The sequence below is a fragment of the Chanodichthys erythropterus genome, chromosome 3 (genome assembly GCF_024489055.1).
Source record: "Chanodichthys erythropterus isolate Z2021 chromosome 3, ASM2448905v1, whole genome shotgun sequence".
NCBI classification, from domain to species: domain Eukaryota; kingdom Metazoa; phylum Chordata; class Actinopteri; order Cypriniformes; family Xenocyprididae; genus Chanodichthys; species Chanodichthys erythropterus.
In genome coordinates this window covers 68,978,450-69,002,029 of record NC_090223.1, presented here as the reverse complement: position 1 = coordinate 69,002,029, position 23,580 = coordinate 68,978,450, and the positions used below count along the sequence as shown (strand labels likewise).

At 38.6% G+C, this 23,580-nt stretch overlaps 1 protein-coding gene and 1 pseudogene across 1 annotated transcript; one reads left to right on the top strand and one right to left on the bottom strand.

Moving 5' to 3' along the window:
* LOC137006927 (gastrula zinc finger protein XlCGF57.1-like) overlaps positions 1–23,580 on the bottom strand; it is a 194,374-nt pseudogene that overhangs the window by 54,988 nt on the left and 115,806 nt on the right.
* Positions 2,370–22,316, top strand: LOC137006537 (zinc finger protein 271-like). The gene is made up of 3 exons (XM_067367384.1): positions 2,370–2,404; positions 2,935–3,058; positions 19,650–22,316. Exons 2-3 carry the CDS (start codon positions 2,935–2,937, stop codon positions 21,167–21,169), a joined length of 1,644 nt encoding a protein of 547 aa, XP_067223485.1. The 5' UTR covers positions 2,370–2,404; the 3' UTR covers positions 21,170–22,316.

The window sequence follows — 23,580 nt, the reverse complement described above, 5'->3', positions numbered from 1 at the left end:
ACACTAATACGTTTTCGTTTGAAAACGTATATTTTTCTCTCCGTTTTGGCCTTCCGTCCACACTGAGACTGCGTTTTAAGACAACGAAAACATAGCTTTTGGAAAACGCTCTCCAAAGCAGATAAATTTGAAAACACCGTCTTCGCGTCGTAGTGTGGACTGTGAAAACGGAGGCTTTTGAATACGGTGACGCATTTTTAGTCATGTGATGCAGTCATATGACCAATTCAGCCAAGACACGTCTCCCAGTCTACATTCTCGCTTGCTTTGGCCACTTTATACTCCTGTGTTACTCGCAGCAACAACTCCACCACACTGTCGGTCCATTTAAAAAACTCAGTGCCTTTCCTCGACATTGCCTCAAAGTTTCACAGAGCCGGAAAGTAAATAAACGCATAGCGGGAATGACGCAGGTCGAAGCTTTACTCATGCGCAGTAGGGGGATGTAAGCGTTTTCATATGTTTCAGTGTGGATGAGCAACTTTTGGAAAACGTTTGAAAATAATAGTGTGGACGCGGAGCGTTTTTAGACGAAAACTCAGTTTTCAAATATATCCGGATTAGTGTAGACGTAGCCTTAGGCGCTTCTGTTCACCATGCTTAATGTGCGTCTCCTGTAGGAAAATGATGTCAGCTGAAATGGAGCGTAAATACGAGAACACTTTAGCTCGCTTCACCTGACTATTCAAGCCGCACACATTCCAGCTAGCTAAAGTAATATCGCCTCCTTGTGGTGAAGTTATTGTATGTGCCATTTTACAAAATATATCAATTTAGCTGCAGAATCGCACAGATAAAATGAAGGATGAACAATAATAAACAATAAACACAAACTACGTCCTCCCACCCCATCCAAGCCGCTTCCCCTAACCAAGCGGCGTAAAAAACCCATATTATACTGTGGAGCTGAAAAGTAACAAAGTGTAGCAGTACTACAAAATTACAAAACCAATAAAACAAAGCAAAAAATAGGAAAATACCTGAGATTGAACTGCACCTCAAATCCCTTTAAATATTTACATATGAAGAAAAATACAAGTTAGTCATCAAATCAATAAACACTAAGAATGCCCTGTCACGTATTGTGCTCTTAACATAACGTTAGATGAAAGAAAAATATACAGATCAAACTGATCTGCACCAGCTATGATATAGTACTCATGAAGGCCCCGCAGACGGTATGACCAAACACATAAAAGTCAAAAGACTTGCCCAACAGTCTGACTGCTAAAAACATTTATGCAGACTGTGCAGAGTTGTCTTTGACTGTGATAGAGTCAGCAAAGGCTTGAGCTTTCTCGGCTGAGTCAAAAACATGTTTAGTTGAGTTGTGAGTCACGAGAAGGCGAGCAGGAAAGAGCAACCCATGACGCTGTTATAAAATTATTTGTCAGAGTATTGTCACTTAATGACATTTTAATGACAAGTTCAATTTGTACCACTGTACTTGAGCTCATGACAGCCAATGTCAAAACCAAACACATGACAGTTTAATGTAATGTAAACCCATAAAGCTAAATGATGTCAAATTGTCATGACAAAGACACTGACAGGTTATGTATTGATTTATGTCAAGTTGTCATAACTCGGACATCTCAAACAATGTCCTCTTTGCATTAAAAATGACATAATTGAGCGAATGACATTTAATGACAGTTGTCATAAACATTCATAAACCCTCCTTCATATTCATGACACGTGTTGTGTCATGTCATGATTATGAAGGTGTCATGTCAGTCTTATGCACACCCCTTCAAGTAAAGTGTTACCATTTTTTTCTGCTGTAACAAACTAGTACAAATGACTGAATCTATCATTTTCTTGTCTGATTTTGATTCTAATGATGTTATACTTGATTGCACTGTTTTACTGCTTTGTCTTCTGAGTAAATTTCATCTTTACAAAGCCAGAATTATCCACTGTAAACCCAATTTTAGTTTTTACTTAATTTAAGAAAATGTCAAAACATTTAAAATCAAAGGTGTCGGAAATGTTTAACATCCTTGAATTTGTTGTAAAGAACCTTTAAATTTATAATTTAATTTACATTCACGAAATGTAATACTGTGTTGATTTAATTATTATACTCTTTTGTGATGCCCGTATGCCCCCTATTTTATTGCATTTTTTCTATATGTATACTTAATGTACAATTCAAAAAGGAAATCGTTTTTCAATTTAGATGGACACATGAATGAACTTGTACAACCTTTTTAACGTGTTTGTGTCTTATTTGTACCTTTTTATTTTAATACAAAGATTATCTGGTAAATCAGTTAGATTTCTATGGACTTTTGTGATTTTAGACATTGCTGTGTGAACAGGACTTTTATTTTGGAGTGACGACATGACGTCATAAGATTGCGCCGCGCTCCTGCATCTGCTGTGATTCTGCTGAAGAAAGGTTTGTTTTAAGAATTTAATCTGTCTAAATCTATAGGAACAGTTCAATGAATTATATATTTGTTTTTTTAACAAGCGATGTGAAATGAGTTAATTTACTATTTAATTTATTTATTTATCTAACTGCAATGGATGATATTTGTGTGAGTAAAACTCATCCACTGATGAGAAACAGTAAACCTGCGTCTCATTTCTCTCTCTATATAAATCATAAATCAGTTTATCCTGAACACTACACGAGTTCAGTCTCTGGAGAGTCATGATGGAGAAACTGAACTTTTCAACTCCGAGTCAATTGAATCAAACACTTTGAGAAATGATTCAGTGAATCACGACACGTGCTACTCAAACAGTGAACATAAACGAGAACAAACACTAACAAACTAATCATGTTTTCTTCAAAGAGTAATCATTTAAATATAATCTATAATTCATTAAAATACCAAGTGTAGATACATAAAGTGTTGTTTATAATGTTAGTTTTCAGTGTTTTTGTCTAAACCATTAACTCTGTTAATTCTCTTCTTAAAGATGGCGTTCATTAAAGAGGAAGAGAGTGAAGACATAAAGATGGAGTTTATTAAAGATGAGACCGAAGACATGAAGATTGAAGAAACATTCAGTGTGAAACATGAAGATATTGAGGAACAAACAGGTTGGTTTTATCCGCATCTGAAAAATGCGCAATCAGACGTGACGTCACTGAAGGGAACACGATTAATATAAACTATAGGAAAACAATGGATCGCAATAACAGTTCGGACGCTGAGGAAATTGTAAATGCTTATTTATACTCGTATAACTAATCACAGCCATACAATTAGCCTGCTATGGGGTCAAGAGAGCAGGGACAGGCCAGAATTAGACAGAATAACGGTCAAAAGAGACAAATTGAGCTGTTGTGTGAGGAGAAGCAGTGGAGAACAGGACAGAGACCGGTGTTAGCTTATAGATATAACGTTAGGTAACGACATGTGCTCAGATCACAATATTGTACAGATTATTATCATGAATCAGGCAATAGCAAAGCTATTGGTCATCTAGGAGTAGGCCTAATTGATTACTAATAACAGAAACGAATAAACTTTGATCAAGCGTATGTCACGCGCGTTAATATCCATCCACACTAACGTTACGTGATATAGCCGTTTCTCATCACGACTGATTTGGTAGTTAGCAAATGTAATAATCAAACACAAAACTTAAAATGTGCACCGTAAGTCTTCATCGAACATTTTTAAACCCTGCAGTACCTTTTTATATGGTGTTTTGTACAAGGTTATATATTCATCTCGAAAAAAATGTTAAACCTACAATATGCACTTTAAACTCAATATCTTCTGAATAGAGAACAATGGAAAAGTAAAGAAGTTTCTCTGTTCATGCTCAAAAGTGCTGTACTATCATTTTAACATACTATAGCATGGCAGTAATTGAACATTAAAGTAAAAGTTCACCCAAAAATGAAAATTATCCCATGATTAACTCACCCTCAAGCCTTCTTAGGTGTATGATATTCTTATTTCAGACGAATACAATAAGAGGAATTTGATTTGTGGCTTCTTGCTTGAAGCTTGCTCTCTGGTTGACCACTGCCGTGTGTGTATTATGTGTCCTGTAGCAAAGTGCGGCAAAAACTCCATTACGTTAAAGGGATAGATGTGAATTTGTTTCTTCAGTCGAATGCAAATTATGGTTTTTAACTGCAACCGCTGCAGTCTGTCAGTCAAATAATAGCAGTGGATGGGAACTTCTACTGTAACAGTAAATAAAACTTGCTTAGACAAATCCAAATTAAACCCTGCTGCTCGTGACGACACATTAATGTCCTAAGACACGAAACGATCAGTTTGTGAGAGAAACCGAACAGTATTTATATCATTTTTTACCATTTTTCTGTTCATGCTCAAAAGTTCCTCCCTGTGGAAAGTATTAACAGGATTTAAAAAATGAAATAACCGACATGGGAAAATTACATTCAGAATTTTGGTTTTGATTACTTTTTACGGTAAATCGTCCAGCCCTACATGAGTGCCGCGTTTTTAAGAGGGCGTGTCAAGTTAAAAGAATTTCAACTTTTACATGCAGCGCCACTCATCAATGTCAGTTCCAAACAGTGGACCAATCAGAAGAACTGGATCAGTTCGCCGCTCTCAAGCAGCTCTGTTCTACATGCCTTTTCCTTCTGCAGCTGCAGTTGGAAAATAAAAGAGCATAATCGCGTTCAATATCGACGGTGATTCATATCGATATTGAGCGCGATATTGCGTGGCTTATCAGTGAACTACGGCTCTGTCTATTAAATGCCGCTTCATTTGAAAGCAGGTGATGGCGATTTAGCGGCAATCAGGGAACCGGCTTTACTGACGAAATGCGCGTGACAAAAGCATTCGATATATCGCCCAGCCCTACTCTCATGTATTTATACACATATGGAGAAGAAAAACAAAAAAAAAACAAAAACAAACATATCTCAATACACTCATATATTACCACAGGTAACAATTATAGTAATACCAACAATGGTAACCACAAAACCAACAAGGTAAGACACACAGCCAATAAATACATTAACAGACAATTAAGCCCCGCCGTCCTTGTACTGTGAAAAAACCTTCTGTTTATATAGAGTTTTAAACTGACGAATGCTTTGACATTGTTTGTATTTGAGCCCCAGACCATTCCATAATTTAATCCCACATACAGACACAAAAAAACTCCTCCTGGTAGTTCTGACCATTGGTATTAAAAAGTTCCCATAGCCCCTCGTACTGTACAGCCGCTGTCTATGCGTGAATAACTTTTGTATGTTAACAGGTAATAGATTATGAAATGCTTTAAATAAAAATTGTGCGGTGTTAAATTTCCCAAGATCCTGTATTTTTAATAACTTTGTTTTGAGAAAAAGTGGATTTGTGTGTTCAAGATATTCAGCTTTGTGCACTGTACGTATAGCCCTTTTTTGTAAAATAAAGAGTGACTGTATTAAATTATTATAATTATTTCCCCATATTTCAACACAGTAGCTTAAGTATGGTAAGATCAGGGAACAATACAGGGTATGGAGTGCAGTATAATCAAGAACATATTTAGCTTTATTTATTATTGCAAGGCATTTGGAGACTTTGTTTTTTATGTGTCTGATGTGAGTTTTCCAAGTTAATTTATTATCTATTGTGACACCTAAAAAATTTCAGACATGTTCAATTTGTATCCCATCTATCTCAATGGGCTTTTTCGAGTTATTTTTATAATTACCAAATAATATGGCTTTAGTTTTATTCAAGTTTAGAGATAATTTATTGCTATCCATCCATTTTTTAATATTCCTTAGTTCATTAACAAGCTTATCATAACAGTCATCACAATAGAAAATATTAGTATCATCTGCAAACAAAACACACTTGAGTAATTGTGAAACATTACATATATCATTGATGTACAAGTTGAATAATTTTGGGCCCAATACCGACCCCTGAGGAACACCACAAGAAATTGCACAACAGTTAGATGAGAACTCACCCATCTGCACATACTGTATTCTGTCACTTAAATGGCTTTTTACCCATTTTCCAGCCACCCCACGTATCCCATACCTTTCTAACTTCTTGAGTAGTATAGTGTGATTAATAGTGTCAAAGGCGTTTTTCAGAACAATGAATATTCCAATAGTAATTTTTTTATTATCCAGTGCATTTGATATTTGTTCTATTGCATCAACTATAGCCATTGATGTAGATCTTTTGCTTCTGAATCCATATTGACTTTCGTTAATCGGTTTATAATTTTCAACAAATTTTTCTAATCGAATATTTAAATTTTTTTCAAGAATTTCTGAAAATTGAGGAAGCTGTGAAATCGGTCTGTAATTAGTAAAGTTATGTTTATTTCCATTTTTAAATATTGGTATAACTTTTGCAATTTTCATTTTCTTGGGAACACAGCCATTTTGAAGTGACAGATTACAGATGTGCGTTAGAGGTGCTTTAATATTATTTATAACTTTTTTTAATAGTGCCATATTGATGGAGTGACAGTCCATAGAATATTTATTTTAAGACTTTTGAACAATATCCATTACTTCTTTCTCACTAACTGGTGAAAGAAAGATAGAATTAGGATTTTTTTTTTTTCAGTTTTTCCAATATTATGCTCTATATGTTCATCTGGGATTCTTTCTGCCAAATCAGGACCAATATTTACGAAAAATTTATTGAAGCTATTAACTACTTTATCCATATTGTGATACTCATCATTTGAATCAACAAAATATTCTGGGTATGTTTTTTGTTTTAAACCTTTTTTGAGAATGCCATTTAATAAACCCATGTTCCTTTTATATTGGTTTTATTCTCAGTTAATAATTTCTTATAATATAATATTTTGGCTAATCTTATTACATCAGTTAATTTATGTACAATTTATATCTAATCTCAGCTTCTTTAGTTTTCAATTTAATGAACGATTTATAAAGATTATTTTTCTTTTTACATGCATTTTGTACACCTTTAGTCATCCAGGGACATTTTGAATATTTCTTCTGTTTGCTATAAACTGAAATGGGGCAGTGCTTATCATATAATGATGTGAATATTTCTAAAAAGTTATTGTAAGCTCTGTCTGTATCGATTGCTCCATAAATGGAGCTCCAGTTTTGCACTCCCAGGTCATCATTAAATGCATTAATTGCTTCTTGAGTTTGTAATCTTTTGCAAGTCACATTACAGATTTCATTAGTTTTAGAAACATTACAGTCATATATGGAAAAAACAGGTAAGTGGTCTGTAATATCACAAAGAAGCAGCCCGTTTGTTATTTGTCAAATTATTTGTAAAAATTGTATTAATTAAGGTTGCACTGTGTGATGTGATTCTACTAGGTTTTGTAATTGTTGGGAATAAAGATATAGAGTACATTCTTTCAATGAATTCATCAGTCAATTTATGTTTGTTTGGATTTAAAAGGTCAATATTAAAGTCCCCACAGGTGAATATAGGTTTATTGTTAACAGCTGAAAACAGTTTCTCCAACTCTTCATTGAAAATATCAACACTTGATCCAGGTGATCTATAAACACAACTTATAATAATGTTTTTTTTCTTTCCATTATTGATCTCTATTGTTAAGCATTCCATTACATTATCAAATGCTGTTGACATATTGATCAGAACAGAATGTTTTATAGTTTTGTGCACATAGAGCGCAACCCCGCCTCCTATTTTATTTTGTCTGAAATAGATGATTATGATCTCCATTACGTAAACAAAGTCGATTCCTTTCTCTTGATTGAACCAGGTTTCAGATATAGCTATAACACTGAAAGGATAAACAAAATTTTTTGCATTGAAATTCTTATACATACTTCTGCTGTTAAAATGGGTAATAGACAATTTGTCCTTGGTAATGCAATTATTGCTATACTGTTCATTTGTATAGTAATTGCACTTATTATTTATGTACGAAAGAAAATTGTTGTCGGGATCAATATCAGTCTCTACATCATGCATATTGTACTCGTGTTCAATTGCATCTAAGTCCAGTTGTTGGAGTTCTTCAATTCTCTGCAATAGATCTGTCTCTGTATAATTTTCCTTTTGGCTAACTGTATGTAGCTCAGTGTTAATTCTAATAGTATAAGTCAGATGTTACCTTATTTGTTTCCAGATGGCTGATGTACATTATGATTACTGATACTTGTCCAACTCCTATATTCCTTACTGTGAGAATTTTCGCCTCCTCAGGAGACCCATTTAACTTGATGAAGATTTTGCAATTTGTTACCCATGTATGTTGGATTTTTCGTTGTTTCTTGAGGTATCTTGCTTTCCTTGCTATTTCAGCATTCTTTTTTATTAAATGTTAATTTATATATATATATATATATATATATATATATATATATATATATATATTCGTCCCTTTGAGTTTGCGGCCTTGTTTTAGCAATGCTGTCTTGTTTTCCCTGTTAACAAATCTCAGAATAACTGCTGATCTGTCGTTATTGATCCTTTTGGGTAAAGGGTGGCATGCTTCAATGCAATCCAGGTCCAGCTCTACTCCTTTGCTCTGCAGAAAGGCTGCCACTTGTTGCTCCACTGAGCGTACCTCCTCCTCCCCTGGGTCATTAACGTTGACCGCAGATACCGCGCGTGCGTACGAGCGTGGTTTGATGGGAATATCGGTGATGAGCAAATCATTCACCCGGGAGTACTGTTCCAGATCGTCCACCCTCCGTTCATGCTCCGCCATCCGTTTATCCTTTTCAATGTTTTGAAGGAGCAGCTGCTAACCTCCTCCAATAACTCAACAAGCCGATTCTGCTGCGTCTTCACAGTAGTCAGGGGCGTAGCACCAAATTTTGGGCCCTGGGTACAAACCATCTTGCTGGGCCCCTGTACCAAATACCATAGTGATACCAATGGGTGGGGTATTGCATTTTTATCATAAAAACACTTAAAATGTAAACAAAATAAGCCACACTCTGATTAATATATTTTTGTTTCATTGTCACAATACCCTTTTTAAAGTGTAGGCTAAGTACAAGTTAATTGCTGATTATTTGTCTGTTTAAAATAAATGCAGACTATAGAATCACAGGGTACACTAACCGCCAAACTAGACATTCAGTCTTTGAATTACGTTTTAAAATAAGTCATTTTCAATCATTAAGATGTGCATTAAACTGAGAACAATCCTGTACTTAATGTAAGAGCGTGCGCGAGCTAATTTGCATAACAATGCGGTAAAATAGGCGCTAACGATCTGTGTTTTCGCGTGTGTTAGATTTTGATAATGGAGGGAAATATACAGTGTTTTCATGTAAAGTTCTGACTCTGGGGAGAACTGCAGCAGAAAAGGAGACAAGCTGCGCAGGCTCCGCCTCCGTCTGCTTCTCACTCCGTTATTTACTCAGAAATATTGTTTGCTCGCTATGTAGGGTGTGATACTATAAAGTATTGGTATATTATTCAAATAGAGTACGAACATAAATGTATGCTATTCTACCTGGAGTAGATATTTATGTTAAAACAATGTCAATGCTCGATGATGCATTTGTAGCTCACCTTTCTTTTCAAAAACCTGAGTGAGCAACTGCTTGCCCTCATTTGCCTTTCTCTCTTTAATCTTCTTTTCTTTTCGTTTTTGAGCCCCTGATTTTCCTTTCTTTAGGAAAGACATGACTCTTCCCCTGTCTTCCTAGTTCATATCACGGCTAACTCCAGCTCCTGTCTCATTAACTGATTCACGAATCACCGCAGGTCCGCAGAAGCACCTGACCTGCGGGTCGTACCATTTACATTGATTCGAGAGGGGTGGTGGGGCCCTGCACAGCATGAAAATGACTTTTTTTTATACCAAACCAGTGCCTAACTACAAGTTTAGTTTTGCACAGCAACTTTTTTATTTGTAAATAAATGCTATACAAATGTTAGTGCATGTATATGTATGTATAGAAAACTGACTTCTAAGGGCCCCCCCCTGCCTCGGGCCCTGGGTACTCGGTACCCTTTACCCCCCCAGTCCGACGCCCCTGACAGTAGTCATCTCCTCAGTTAGGAAATCGAGAGACTTCTTAATGTCGTCGACTTCCTCACTCTGCGTGTACTTTTTTGGCCCCATTTTCGTTGAAGCGCCAATCAGCTGTTCGTGTTTACAAACCACGATAGTTTAATCCAGCATTCTAGTTTTTAATCCAACATTCCTCTCGCGCTAGTTACTCACGCTTGCTACAACCAGTAACCGGAAGCTGACAGGACAGGCAGACAGGCTACAACCAGTAACCGGAAACTCGAGCAGATCTCTCGCGCCGTTGTATCAACGTCCCTTTGCACATGGACGACGGACACAGTGAGTGCATGCAATGTCTGGGCAAGTCCCACACAGAAGCCACGCTCATTGAAATGACCTGCTCTTATTGCAAGAGCATGAGTGTAGCCTCCTTGTGCTCGCGGACAGCGTTCTTTTCAGAATGCGACTCTGTCCCTCACGCCCTCACATTTTTCATCCTCCCAGGAGACCTCTCAAACCCATCCTCGACCTCAGATATTAAAATCAGGCCCTGATGGCCATGCAGTTTGAAAAAGGCTTCAGTAATCAGAGAAAAAGAAGTTTCCCCCTGTAGCATCTTGTTTTAGAAAGACAAATAATGCAGTTCTCATTCCATATCTAAGGGAACCGAGGTTACATTAGTAACCTAGTACTTTCATTATGTAGTTACTCTGGTTTTACTTCAAAAACCATAGTAAAACAATGGTTATTTTGTAGTTACTATGGTTTTACTACAAAAACATCTCAGTTATGTATATAACCTTAGTTCCCTAAATAGGGAACGAGACGCTGCGTAAATCGCTATGGGAACGCCTCTGCGTGATGTCGTCGTGAAGCACGTATGCAATCTGTCCAATCAGGAGACGGAACGTCATAGGCGGGTGACGTCACTGACCAGGAACCATAAAGCCAGCCCAAAAACACTGTCATTCAGCTTCTCAAGTCTGAAGCAAGTCGCTCTTGGGCATGCAGGGAGTATGGCAAGGTTACGCAGTGTCTCGTTCCCTATTCAGGATGTCTGCTCCCACATTCAGGTACCCCGGGATGTAAACTGCTGTGAGGGATAGCAGTTTCCCTTGGGACCACAGAAGAATCTGATTCGCCAGTTTGTAAAGCGGGCGTGATCTCAGACCCCCCTGGTGATTTATATACGAGACTACTGATGTGTTGTCTGTTCTGACTAACACATGTTTGTCTCTGAGGTCTGGGAGGAAGTATCTCAAAGCTAGAAATACCACCATCATTTCTAGACAATTTATGTGCCAAGTGAGATGATGGTCCTGCCACAGACCCCGTGTCGAGCGACCACTCATGATCACCCCCAACCCATGAGGGATGCATCTGTCGTTAGCGTGACGCAGCGACTGAGAGCCCCCAGCACAGGTCCCTGGGATAGAAACCAAGGTTGCTTCCATATGTCTAGTGCACGTAAGCATCGCCGCGTGACTCTGATCATACGAAACGGAATCCCCCTCAGTGAGAACCCCTTGGTTTTGAGCCACCACTGCAGTGGTCTCATGTACAGCAGGCCGCAAGGTATAACGTTGGACGCTGCTGACATCAGACCTAACAGTCTCTGGAACTGTTTTACACTGAGTGACTGGCCTTGCCTTATGTCCGAGACAGTATTGAGGATTGATGATATTCGAGCCGGAGATAAACGGACTTTCATAATCACCGAATCCCATACCACACCAAGATATAAGTGGTTCTCTGTGCAGGAGAAAGCACACTTTACTTTGCGTTTAGTCTCAACCCCAACTTTTCCATATGAGTTAGAACAACACCTCGATGTTGAACCGCCATCTGCTCTGATTGAGCGAGAATCAACCAATCGTCTATGTAGTTGAGAATGTGGATGCCCTGAATGCGCAAGGGCGTCAGCGCCGCATCTACACACTTGGTAAAAGTTTGGGGTGACAAGGCTAGGCCGAAGGGGAGAACCGGATATTGGTATGCTTCGCCCCCGAAAGCAAACCTCAGGAATTCTCTGTGATGTGGAGGGATTGACACATGGAAATACGCATCTTTTAGATCTATCATCACAAACCAATCCTCGGATCTGATTTGTGACACAACATGCTTTATTGTCAGCATTTTGTACTTGAGCCTTGCTACTAGGGCTGGACGATTATGGCCTAAAATCAAAACCTCGATTAATTGAACACTTTACCTCGATTTACGATTAATGAACGATTATTTATTTATTTTTTTACCCTCATAGTTCACTGACAAGGTTTGTACTGTAAATAGCCTATGATTGACTATTAAGGTGGGATTTTTTTTTTTTCCTGTTGAAAGAGTGATCTGACATCATAGCTCACTATCAGCAGTTATTTTATCTATGGTTTGTAACATTTCTTACAGGTTTCTGCTCATTGTAAATCAGATAAAGATAAATTACCACAGTACCAGTAGTGATTGCGTGTGTGAATTAGTCATACCGTCTCTCTATTAATTGTGAAGCTGTGGGTTGTAAATAGTTCCTTCAAAAGTAGAAAAAAAATAGATGCTATAACTTTTGAGTTTCTAAGCTATTTTAGTGATAAATCACAGGACAGCGCTGACAAGTTTTTGCGTTCCTCTGTGTGTGCGCGATCTTCACGTTTTGCGCAGCTGTTTGTGTGAGTGTTCGTGCCACATGCAGCTGCGCGAGCGCGGCATAGATATATGTATATATCTATGCAAGCGCGGTAGCTCGATATAATAATACACATCCGATCGTCTAATCGCTTGAATGTCCAAACCATAAAACAAATACAACTGACAAAGTTTAGTCAAGACGCAAGGCTCACCGCTTGCGCGCCATCACTATGTGTTGAACCGGCGTTCACCTCCGTGTTTTGCTTTTATGCCACTGACTGGACTGGGCGGAGTCACGTGGCTACACACGCAGTTATGTTTTTAAGGGGGAAGTATTAACAGGATTAAAAAAACGAAATAACCGTCACAGGAAAATTGCGTCGGTTAGAGGCTCTGAATTTCGGTTTCGATTACTTTTCGATTAATCGTCCAGCCCTACTTGCTACTGTTCGATTCAATTGTTGTAGATCTAAAATCGGATGTAATCCTCCATCTTTCTTTGGCACAATGAAGTAACGGCTGTAAAAGCCTGACTCCCTGCTGGGAGGAGGGACCCTCTCTATAGCCTCCTTTCGCAAGAGCGTCTGAACCTCTTGTGCCAGCACCAGAGCCTGCTCGGGGTCTACCACTGTGGCTAGAACCCCGTTGAATCGGGGTGGGCGTGTTCTGAACTGAATCGCATACCCCTTTTCTATAGTTCGCAGGACCCACTGAGATACTTTTGACAGATTTTTCCACTCTGACAAAAAATCTACTAAGGGCACCGTATGATGAGGTGAACACTGTTTGTCTCCGGAGGGGACCACCCTCAGGATCTCTTAGACGAAGCCCTCTTGGCAGCAATGACGGCCCTCAGATCCCAACTCCTCGGAGGGGGAGCACGGGTAGCAACACTCTGCTTCAGGTGTTGTCTGTATTGCGAGGAGCTCGTACTCGGCTTCTGCTGCTTTGCCCGGCAGCCAAAGGGATTTGGCCGCGTGCGGAGAGAGATGGCCCGCAAGTGTCTCTTCCGCTCTTGGCATCGTCCCATACCTGTGTCTCCTCATTCCAGCCACGTTGCTGTAAATGGAGGTCTGAGGTGTGTAGACACGGGTAGATACCGGCTTCTTCCACGACCTCGACACCTCAGTGTGGAGGTCGGGAAAAAATGGTAGCGCCCGACGTGGAGGCTGAGCAGACCTGGATGGCAAGAAGCGTTCGTCAAGCTTGCTTCTCACCGTCTGCTCTTGCTTTTCGGCCGGCCAATCGATGCTCAACTTGGCCACAGCACGAGAAAGCACCTCCATGAGCTCTTCGCTCACGGGAGACTGAAGTGACGAATCCTCAGACTCTCCCGTGGCCACGCTAACAACATCCAGCTCCTCAGAACTAGACGCCATTAACGTGACCGTATCCCCTGGAGCGGAAGAAACCGCAAAGCGTGCTTCCGGCCTCCGGATGGATACACTGCCAGATGCACCAGTTGAAGGCAGAGATAAGGCATGGCCCATCTCTAACCCCTCTGATACATCCATCTGCGAACCCCAAGACATAAGGCGCCGCCCTGCCTCGACAGAAGCAGGACCCGAGCCCTGGGGAACACGAACCAAGCCACTCTCCTCGAAGAGAGCTTGGCGGGAGCGCAGCATTCTCAGCGGCAGCTGATCACAATGCACACAAGCAGCCCCCTTTGAGAGCTGCGTGGGCATGGTGCACTCCCATGCAAACAACACACATTTCATGCGAGTCCCAGTCCGGGATAAAACGCGGACAAGGGTGCACGCACTTCCTGTATAGCTGCTCGCTCGCCATGGTAATACTTTTCAAAGTAGACAGACAAAGGTAAATAAGACAGACAGATCACACGGAGTGCTTGCTGAAGACACAGAAGCTGAATGACCGTGTTTTCGGGCTGGCTTTATGGTTCCTGGTCAGTGACGTCACGTGCCTATGACGTTCTGTCTCCTGATTGGACAGATTGCATATGTGCTTCATGACGACATCACCCAGAGGCGTTCCTATAGCAATTTATGCAGCACAAGTGCCCTTGAAAGGGAACTATAGTTAAACTATGGTTATTGTAGTAAAACCATAGTTTTACAATAAAATCATGGTTACTACAAAAAACATGGTTTAGTTTCATAAGGGTGAGCGTTTGGATACTGATTGTTAGAAGGCAGCTGTCTGATTCTGTCTGAGTTGAAGAACAGGAATGGTATGTATAACACTAGCATCACATTATTAGCTGTTTGATAACGTAGTCAAGCAAAAGGCTAATCATATTAATTCATATTAATTAATGACAAGGGCTGTGTCAAGTGTGTGAGCACATAGGGGCTTGTGCAAAGTAACAGCTGACTTGAAATAAAGCCAATAAAGATCATTTTTTTGTCCTTCGAAATATTTTAAAACTATAAAATATACAAACCCAATTCCAAAAAAGCTGGGACACTGAACAAATTGTGAATAAAAACAGAATGCAATGATGTGGAAGTTTCAAATTTCCTTTTTATTCAGAATACAACATAGATGACATCAAATGTTTAAACTGAGAAAATGTATCATTTTAAGGGAAAAATTAGTTGATTTTTAAATTTCATGGCGGCATCACATCTCAAAAAAGTTGGGACAAGGCCATGTTTACCACTATGTGGCATCCCCTCTTCTTTTTATAACAGTCTGCAAACGTCTGAGGACTGAGGAGACAAGTTACTAAAGTTTAGGAATAGGAATGTTGTCCCATTCTTGTCTAATACAGGCTTCTAGTTGCTCAACTGTCTTAGGTCTTATTTGTCGCATCTTCCTCTTTATGATGCACCAAATGTTTTCTATGGGAGAAAGATCTGGACTGCAGGCTGGCCATTTCAGTACCCGGATCCTCCTCCTACGCAGCCATGATGTTGTAATTGATGCAGTATGTGGTCTGGCATTGTCATGTTGGAAAATGCAAGGTCTTCCCTGAAAGAGACGACGTCTGGATGGGAGCATATGTTGTTCTAGAACTTGGATATACCTTTCAGCATTGATGGTGCCTTTCCAGATGTGTAAGCTGCCCATGCCACACGCACTCATGCAACCCCATACCATCAGAGATGCAGGCTTCTGAACTGAGCGCTGATAAACAACTTGGGTTGTCCTTGTCCTCTTTAGTCCGGATGACATGGCGTCCCAGTTTTCCAAAAAGAACTTCAAATTTTGATTAGTCTGACCACAGAACAGTTTTCCACTTTGCCACAGTCCATTTTAAATGAGCCCTGGCCCAGAAAAAAATGCCTGCGCTTCTGGATCATGTTTAGATATGGCTTCTTTTTTGACCTATAGAGTTTTAGCCGGCACAGGCAAATGGTACGGTGGATTGTGTTCACGACAATGTTTTCTGGAAGTATTCCTGAGCCCATGTTGTGATTTCCATTACAGTAGTATTCCTGTATGTGATGCAGTGCCGTCTAAGGGCCCGAAGATCACGGGATATGGTTTTCTGGCCTTGACCCTTATGCACAGAGATTGTTCCTGAATCTTTGGATGATATTATGCACTGTAGATGATTATAACTTCAAACTCTGCAATTTTTCTCTGATTGGTGATCCTCTGCCCATTTTGACTTCTGAGAGACACTGCCACTCTGAGAGGCTCTTTTTATACCCAATAATGTTGCCAATTGACCTAATAAGTTGCAAATTGGTCCTCCAGATGTTCCTTATATGTATACATTTAACTTTTCCGGCCTCTTACTGCTACCTGTCCCAAATTTTTTGGAATGTGTAGCTTTAAATAAATCCAAAATGAGCCAATATTTGGCATGTCATTTCAAAATGTCTCACCTTCAACATTTGATATGTTATCTATATTCTATTGTGAATAAAATATAAGTTTGAGATTTGTAAATTATTGCATTCCTTTTTTATTCACAATTTGTACAGTGTCCCAACTTTTTTGGAATCGGGTTTGTAGCTAAAACAATATTGCTCTGAGCATGTGACCGTGATTCATGTGCATATTCAGTCAGTGTGGAATCACACGTCAAGTTCTGAGAGAGATATTCAGTCCATTATAAATTCGAGAGCAGTCCAAATATTTTGCAAAGGCGTTTTACCAATTCATATTCGATTTAAGCGTCAGAACATATGAGCAGTTCAGTTGCAGAGCTGTTAAACTGAATATACGAAGCGAAGCAAGCTTTTTTATGAAATATCCACAACACAAACAACAAATTGTTCATATCCAATAAAATAAGTATTTTTATTGTTAAAACCGCCTCCTGTGAGGCCCATGTGAAAGTGCGCATACATACACACCTCATTTACATTTAGTTCACACTTTAATTCATCCTCTCTAATCTACATGTAGCCTGTACTGGTGATTATAACTGGATTTAATACAGATCACTGCTTTCATATTTTAAATATGAGATGATTCTGTATTATGATGATAACCCTACTTTGTGCAGTAGTTGATGAAGATGAGTGTCATTAGTGTTTGTTTTTGTATTATTGGCGTTTTATCCATGTCTTGTTGTGAAAAATAACAGTATTGTCTTTCAGTAGAGCACTTTATAGGACTTCAATAATGTGTTTCTATCATCAAACACTCAGAATAAAGTGAGATGATCTGCTAATGGTCTGAATGTCTTGTTGAATGAGTGTTGATAGTCTGAGGATAATCAATATTAACAGAGAAACTGCTGAAAACACTCTTTATTTCATGTCAATAGTTCCTGTTTTCACCTCATTTATTATGCTGATGTCTTCAGATCTGCTGTAAATTGACACTTAAAGCTCATTTCATTTTCAACAGACTGAGGGGATTTGTGGACCTCCTAACATGAACAATTATTTTTGTTTTTGTACTTTCAACTGTTTTCTTACAGTTCTTTACTACGTCTCTGGATATCTGTCAACATTTTAATGGACAAACAGAATGAAGTTCTGAATTAGCATCAGTTGCTTTACGATAGACCAATTTAATTCTTAATGTGCTTAGTTTATGGGTGAAATACAAAAAGTGGATAATATAGCATAAAAAAATAATTAATTGAAAAAGAATCTGTTACACTAAATGTTGATGTTACATTAAAACATTTTGTTTTCCAAAAAGTAATTTAAAACATTAAATTCTTCTGCACATTTAGAGAAACCGTTAAACTATGAAATGATACATAATGTTAATTTTTAAAGGTACCATTGAACGTTTTTTTACAAGATGTAATATAAGTCTAAGGTGTCCCCTGAATGTGTCTGTGAAGTTTCAGTTCAAAATACCCCATAGATTTTTTTAAATTAATTTAACTGCCTATTTTGGGGCATCATTAACTATGCACCTATTCATGCTGCGGGCCCTTGGAGCTCACGCTTGCCTTAAACAGCATAAACAAAGTTCACGCAGCTAATATAACCTTCAAAGTGGATCTTTACAAAGTGTTCGTCATGCAGCATGTCTAATCGCATAAGTATAGTATTTATTTGGAAGTTTACATTTGTTTCTGAATGAGTTTGAGGCTGTGCTCCGTGGCTAAAGCTAACGTTACACACTGTTGGAGAGATTTATAAAGAATGAAGTTGTGTTTATACATTATACAGGCTGCAAGTGTTTAAAAATGAAAATAACGACAGTCTTGTCTCCGTGAATACAGTAAGAAACTATGGTAACTTTAACCACATTTAACAGTACATTAGCAAAATGCTAACAAAACATTTAGAAAGACAATTCACAAATATCACTAAAAATATCATGATATCATGGATCATGTCAGTTATTATTGCTCCATCTGCCATTTTCCGCTATTGTTCTTGCTTGCTTACCTAGTCTGATGATTCAGCTGTTGAGATTCGCCTGTTCTTCTGAGGTCTTTTAAACAAATGAGATTTACATAAGGAGGAGGAAACAATGGAGTTTGAGACTCACTGTATGTCATTTCCATGTACTAAACTATTATTCAACTCTCAAGGTAAATTCGATTTTCAGTTCTATGGCACCTTTAAGTGAGGTTATTGTAATGGTAATTAATCAATGTTATTGGTATTTAAAATTGTAATGGTGCCCATTAGCTGTGCACCTTTTAATACTCAGTTTGAGAAACCTTCATATTGATTGTCAACATCAGATCAAACTAAATATTTTACATTTGTTTCATATCTGGTTCTCAATTTGCAGGAGTGTTTCCAGAATTTAGCCATTTTCAATGTAGTTTTAAACACTGTTATTTTAGGAATAAACTGTAAACACCAAAATTTATGAAGTAAATGAACTTTGCCTGACAGGGTTGTGAGTGTAACTTGAGCAAAATCTTTTCCTACAGTAACTTTGGTAACAGAGTTGATGATTGCTGTCATTAATTTTTATAAAAACTGAGACAATGGATCGAGTTTTTCTAGAAAGAGCCCAGATGATGTCACTTCCTGGGTCTCATAGTTTTAAGAAATCCCTGTTTTGAAAGGAGGAAAATCATGTCAGAAGTAACAGGGTTGAGTGAATCATGTAGGACACTGATAATAACACATTTAAAGATGCAGTCTGTCTAGACTTTGAGCATGAGAACTTTCTACAGACAAGTCTGTAGAACTTGATGACGTGATATTTTTTAAAATATAAATAACAAAAATGCTCTAATGTTTTAAATATAAAAAATATCTAAGACTTGATTTTCCTGCTAAAACAAAAGCTGAGATCAAACACTTTGCAATAAAACAAGAAAGCACCACTTGGATAGAAAGAAAGAGCACAGGACACACCTTGACCAAACTTTTCTCCTTGTTTATCTGTGCGAGTCTGAATATAGGCTTTTAGTTTAAAAGCATGCACATTTGGAGAAATATTGGATTCTCATATGTTTATGTCAATTTTCTATACAGAGGAGTTATATTTATTTAATATTCATTGTCATCACTATGAGCACTGGTGTTTGCAATTCATACTGCAGCCGGAGGGCGCTCTCTGTGCATTTTTAGTCCACAGATTCATCTAAAAGAAGAAGAGGCTATTCCATGAATGGAGTTTTTAATTCATACTGCAGCCGGAGGGCGCTAAAGAAACAAAGTATTTTAAGTCTGTTTTGCTGCAATGTGAAAAAAACCTGCCAAACGCGCCGGCGCGTTTTCAGACCTCAGAGAGTTAAATGACTTTTTTTTCTCTCATTTCAGACCTGATAGAAGAAAGCAATGAGAGTGAAGAACTAAAGACATCTCTAAAGAAAAGAGCCAAGAAATCTTTCACCTGCACTCAGTGTGGAAAGAGTTTCTCAACCAAACAACATCTTAAGATTCACATGAGAGTTCATACAGGAGAGAAGCCATTCACATGTGAACAGTGCAGGAAGAGTTTCAGTCAATCATCAAGCCTTAAAGAACACATGAAAGTTCACACTGGAGAGAAACCGTTCACATGTGATCAGTGTGGAAAGAGTTTCTCAACCAAACAACATCTTAAGGTTCACATGAGAGTTCATACAGGAGAGAAGCCGTTCACATGTGATCAGTGTGGGAAGAGTTTCTCACGATCATCAAGCCTTAAAGAACACATGAAAATTCACACCGGAGAGAGATCGTTCACATGTGATCAATGTGGGAAGAGTTACACACAAAAAGGAAATCTTAAGGATCACATGAGAGTTCACACTGGAGAGAAGCCGTTCACATGTGATCAATGTGGGGAGAGTTTCAGTCAATCAACAAACCTTAAAAAACACAGGAGGATCCACACTGGAGAGAAGCTACACACATGTGATCAATGTGACAAAACATTTCTAGAGTCATCAACCCTGAAGAGACACCTGACAGTTCATGCAAAGGAGAAGCCACATTCATGTTCTGTGTGTGGAAAGAGTTTTTCACAGCTGCAATATTTAAAAGAACATGAGAAAATACACACTGGTGTGAGAGAGTACATGTGCTTTGAGTGTGAGAAGACTTTTATTACAGCAAACCAATTAAAAGTGCACCAGAGAATTCACACTGGAGAAAAACCATACAAGTGTTCACACTGTGACAAGAGATTCAGTGATTCATCATCTCTGAAAAAACACGAGAGGATCCACAGCAGAGAGAAGCCGTACACGTGTGATCAGTGTGGAAAGAGTTTCACTATTAAAAGTAACCTGAAGATACACATGAGAATTCACACTGGAGAGAAACCTTACAAGTGTTCACACTGTGACAACAGATTCAGTCAGTCATCAAATCTGAAAACACATGAGAAGATCCACACTGGAGAAAAACCTTACAAGTGTTCACACTGTGACAACAGATTCAGTCAGTCATCATCTCTAAAAACACATCAGAAGATCCACACTGGAGAAAAACCTTACAAGTGTTCACACTGTGACAAGAGATTCAATCAGTCATCATCTCTGAAAACACATGAGAGGATCCACACTGGAGAAAAACCTTACAAGTGTTCACACTGTGACAACAGATTCAGTCAGTCATCATCTCTGAAAACACATGAGAAGATCCACACTGGAGAAAAACCTTACAAGTGTTCACACTGTGACAAGAGATTCAATCAGTTAGCAAATCTGAAACAACACAAGAAGATCTACACTGGAGAGAAGCTGCACACGTGTGATCAGTGTAAAAAGAGTTTCACTATTAAAAATCACCTGAAGATACACATGAAGATCCATGCAGTGGAGAAACCACATCACCACAGTCTGAGATCATAAGTAGTTCATCTTTGTGCTGAGAAACAACGTCTCTTCTAAGACACACACCAAATCTCTCCTCTCCACCTATAGTTGGCGCTGTTGCACTGTCTGCTGTTGAATTATCCAGGTTGTGGATAAGGAGAGACCCCTGATGTGATTGCGAAGCATTTAGGGTGTACAGTAGTACATAGTAAAGTGCTATATAAATGCCTCATTCATTCATTTATTCATAGTTATCCATTTCTCAATATGTGCTCTTGTCTGTGTTCTTGTGAAACGTCATCAGTCGCTGTCCAAGTACTGTTCCAGTTCAAAATTCACATCTAGCCAAGTACAGTTCAAATCTTTGGATGTGCTCTTGATACACCCTTTTTATCACGAATACATAGAGAGGTGACTTGTGCGGACTTGAGACAGCCAGGTATCCCAGAATGCATTGCGTACTAACCAGCAAGTGTTAGTAGCAGAGGAGAAAACCCAAGTAATTCAAACATACTACTGTTATTATGTCATGATATGTAGTTTTAAGAGTTTTCAGGCAAGAGTGTACTGGTTTAAAGCTCAAATTTGTGGTTTATTGATGAAAGTAGAGCCTATTTGGAGTTGTGAGATCCAGATGATCACCTGGTGCTCAGCGCTCATATACCCCGCTGAGAGCATCCTTACCTTGGCTACTCCTTCTGATGTTTGCCGTTGACTCTGATGTCTCTGTAGTGGTTGAACATAATATAATTAATCTTTTGTATATCTAACGGGTGATCTTTGGTCTCATAAATCTATAATTTGTTGAACTAAAAGTGAAATATCATAACTTTATATACTTAGGAGTTATAGTTCACTGTTGTAGCCTACCAGAGCGCTGACTTTGTATGTTTGACTGAATCATTTGCTTTATTTTTTATTTTATCTTCTTATACTTTTTGCTTATACTTTTGTAATAGCTATTTGGTAATTAATACTGATATCTAACAAAAAGAGTTAGGGTTGTTTTATATTTGCAGACTATATGCATATATTGCCTGAACCACATATGTTTAATATTTTTAAAATGTAAACAAATATAGGAAGAACTGTTGTTTTATAGTTTGTTTGGTTATAAATATACATGCAGTGAAGATTGTAACACTCTGCCTAAATAAGGCAGGCTACACAAATAAAGTTTGTTCTTTTCCCTCCTAAAACTGTTTGACTGAGTGAGGTTATAACAAATAACCACAAATACAAAGAATAAATGCCAACCCAGAGTGTATTATACAAGAAGAAACAGAAAAGAAATATAGACAAAAATGTGTGTGTGTATAGTTCGGCCTCACCGGTGAGGCATTTTGAATCTGGAAGCACATTGAGAAACAGCACTGTCCTGTGAAGAAGTCCAAAGCAAAAAATAACAAAAGTGAGTGGGCTCAATTAGCCATTTTCTCTCCCCGGTGTCATGTGACTCGTTAATGTTACAAGGTCTCAGGTGTGAATGGGGAGCAGGTTGGTGTTAAAATTTGGTGTTATCTCTCTCACTCTCTCATACTGGTCACTGGAAGTTCAACATAGTATCTCATGGCAAAGAACTCTCTGAGGATCTGAAAAAAACAACTGTTGCTCTACATAAAGATGGTGCAGGCTATAAGTTTGCCAAGACCCTGAAACTGAGCTGCAGCACGGTGGCCAAGCCCATACAACGGTTTAACAGGACAGGTTCCACTCACAACAGGCCTTGTCATGGTCGAACAAAGATCACACCCTTAATATAAAATGTGATGCTTCTCCACCCTTCACAATGAAACATTACATCAAGAGAAACTGCTACAATCTTACAATGTGTAATATTCCTGGTTTTCTTGTAACAATTAATTCAGAGTAGTTTAAAGGGGCTTTATATAGGAAATGACACCCAGTGGTTGAAATAGGTACTGCAGTCCAAATTCAAAATATTGTTTGCCCCGCCCCCTTGTTCAGAGAAGCGGGTGGCCAAGGATACGCATCAAGAGGGAGCGCAAGTGACAATGGCTACGTTTACATGCACCCAAATAATCCACTTGTAATCAGATTGAAAAACGTTCATGCAAACGCCTTAATCGATCCGATTGAGCTCGATCCAAATGAAATTTCAATCGGATTGGAAGGGGTGGTTTATTCCTTTTCTAATCCGATCTAACAGCAAAAAATTACCATGTAAACGCTTGAATACGACTACATGGCTGCAATATGCGGTGTTTTCCGCCAACTGGCAACCTGTTATGTCGAAATACTATTGGATAAGCTGCTGCACACGGTTTCACACAGACCAAAACAAAGACAGACATTCCAACACGGAACGCACATTTCAAAGTAGAATATCTGGCTGCAGCATTGTTTTTCTGAGAAACAAGTAGGTGAACTTAACATGTTTCCTAAATATCTGCAAACATATTGGGGTATTTTTATGCTTTATTAAA

Bases quoted from the DNA above. Each gene is read 5' to 3' on its own strand.
- LOC137006537 (XM_067367384.1), top strand. From the start codon at position 2,935: ATGGCGTTCATTAAAGAGGAAGAGAGTGAAGACATAAAGATGGAGTTT. The intron at 3,059-19,649 runs GTTGGTTTTATC...CTCTCATTTCAG, and splicing joins AGATATTGAGGAACAAACAG to ACCTGATAGAAGAAAGCAAT.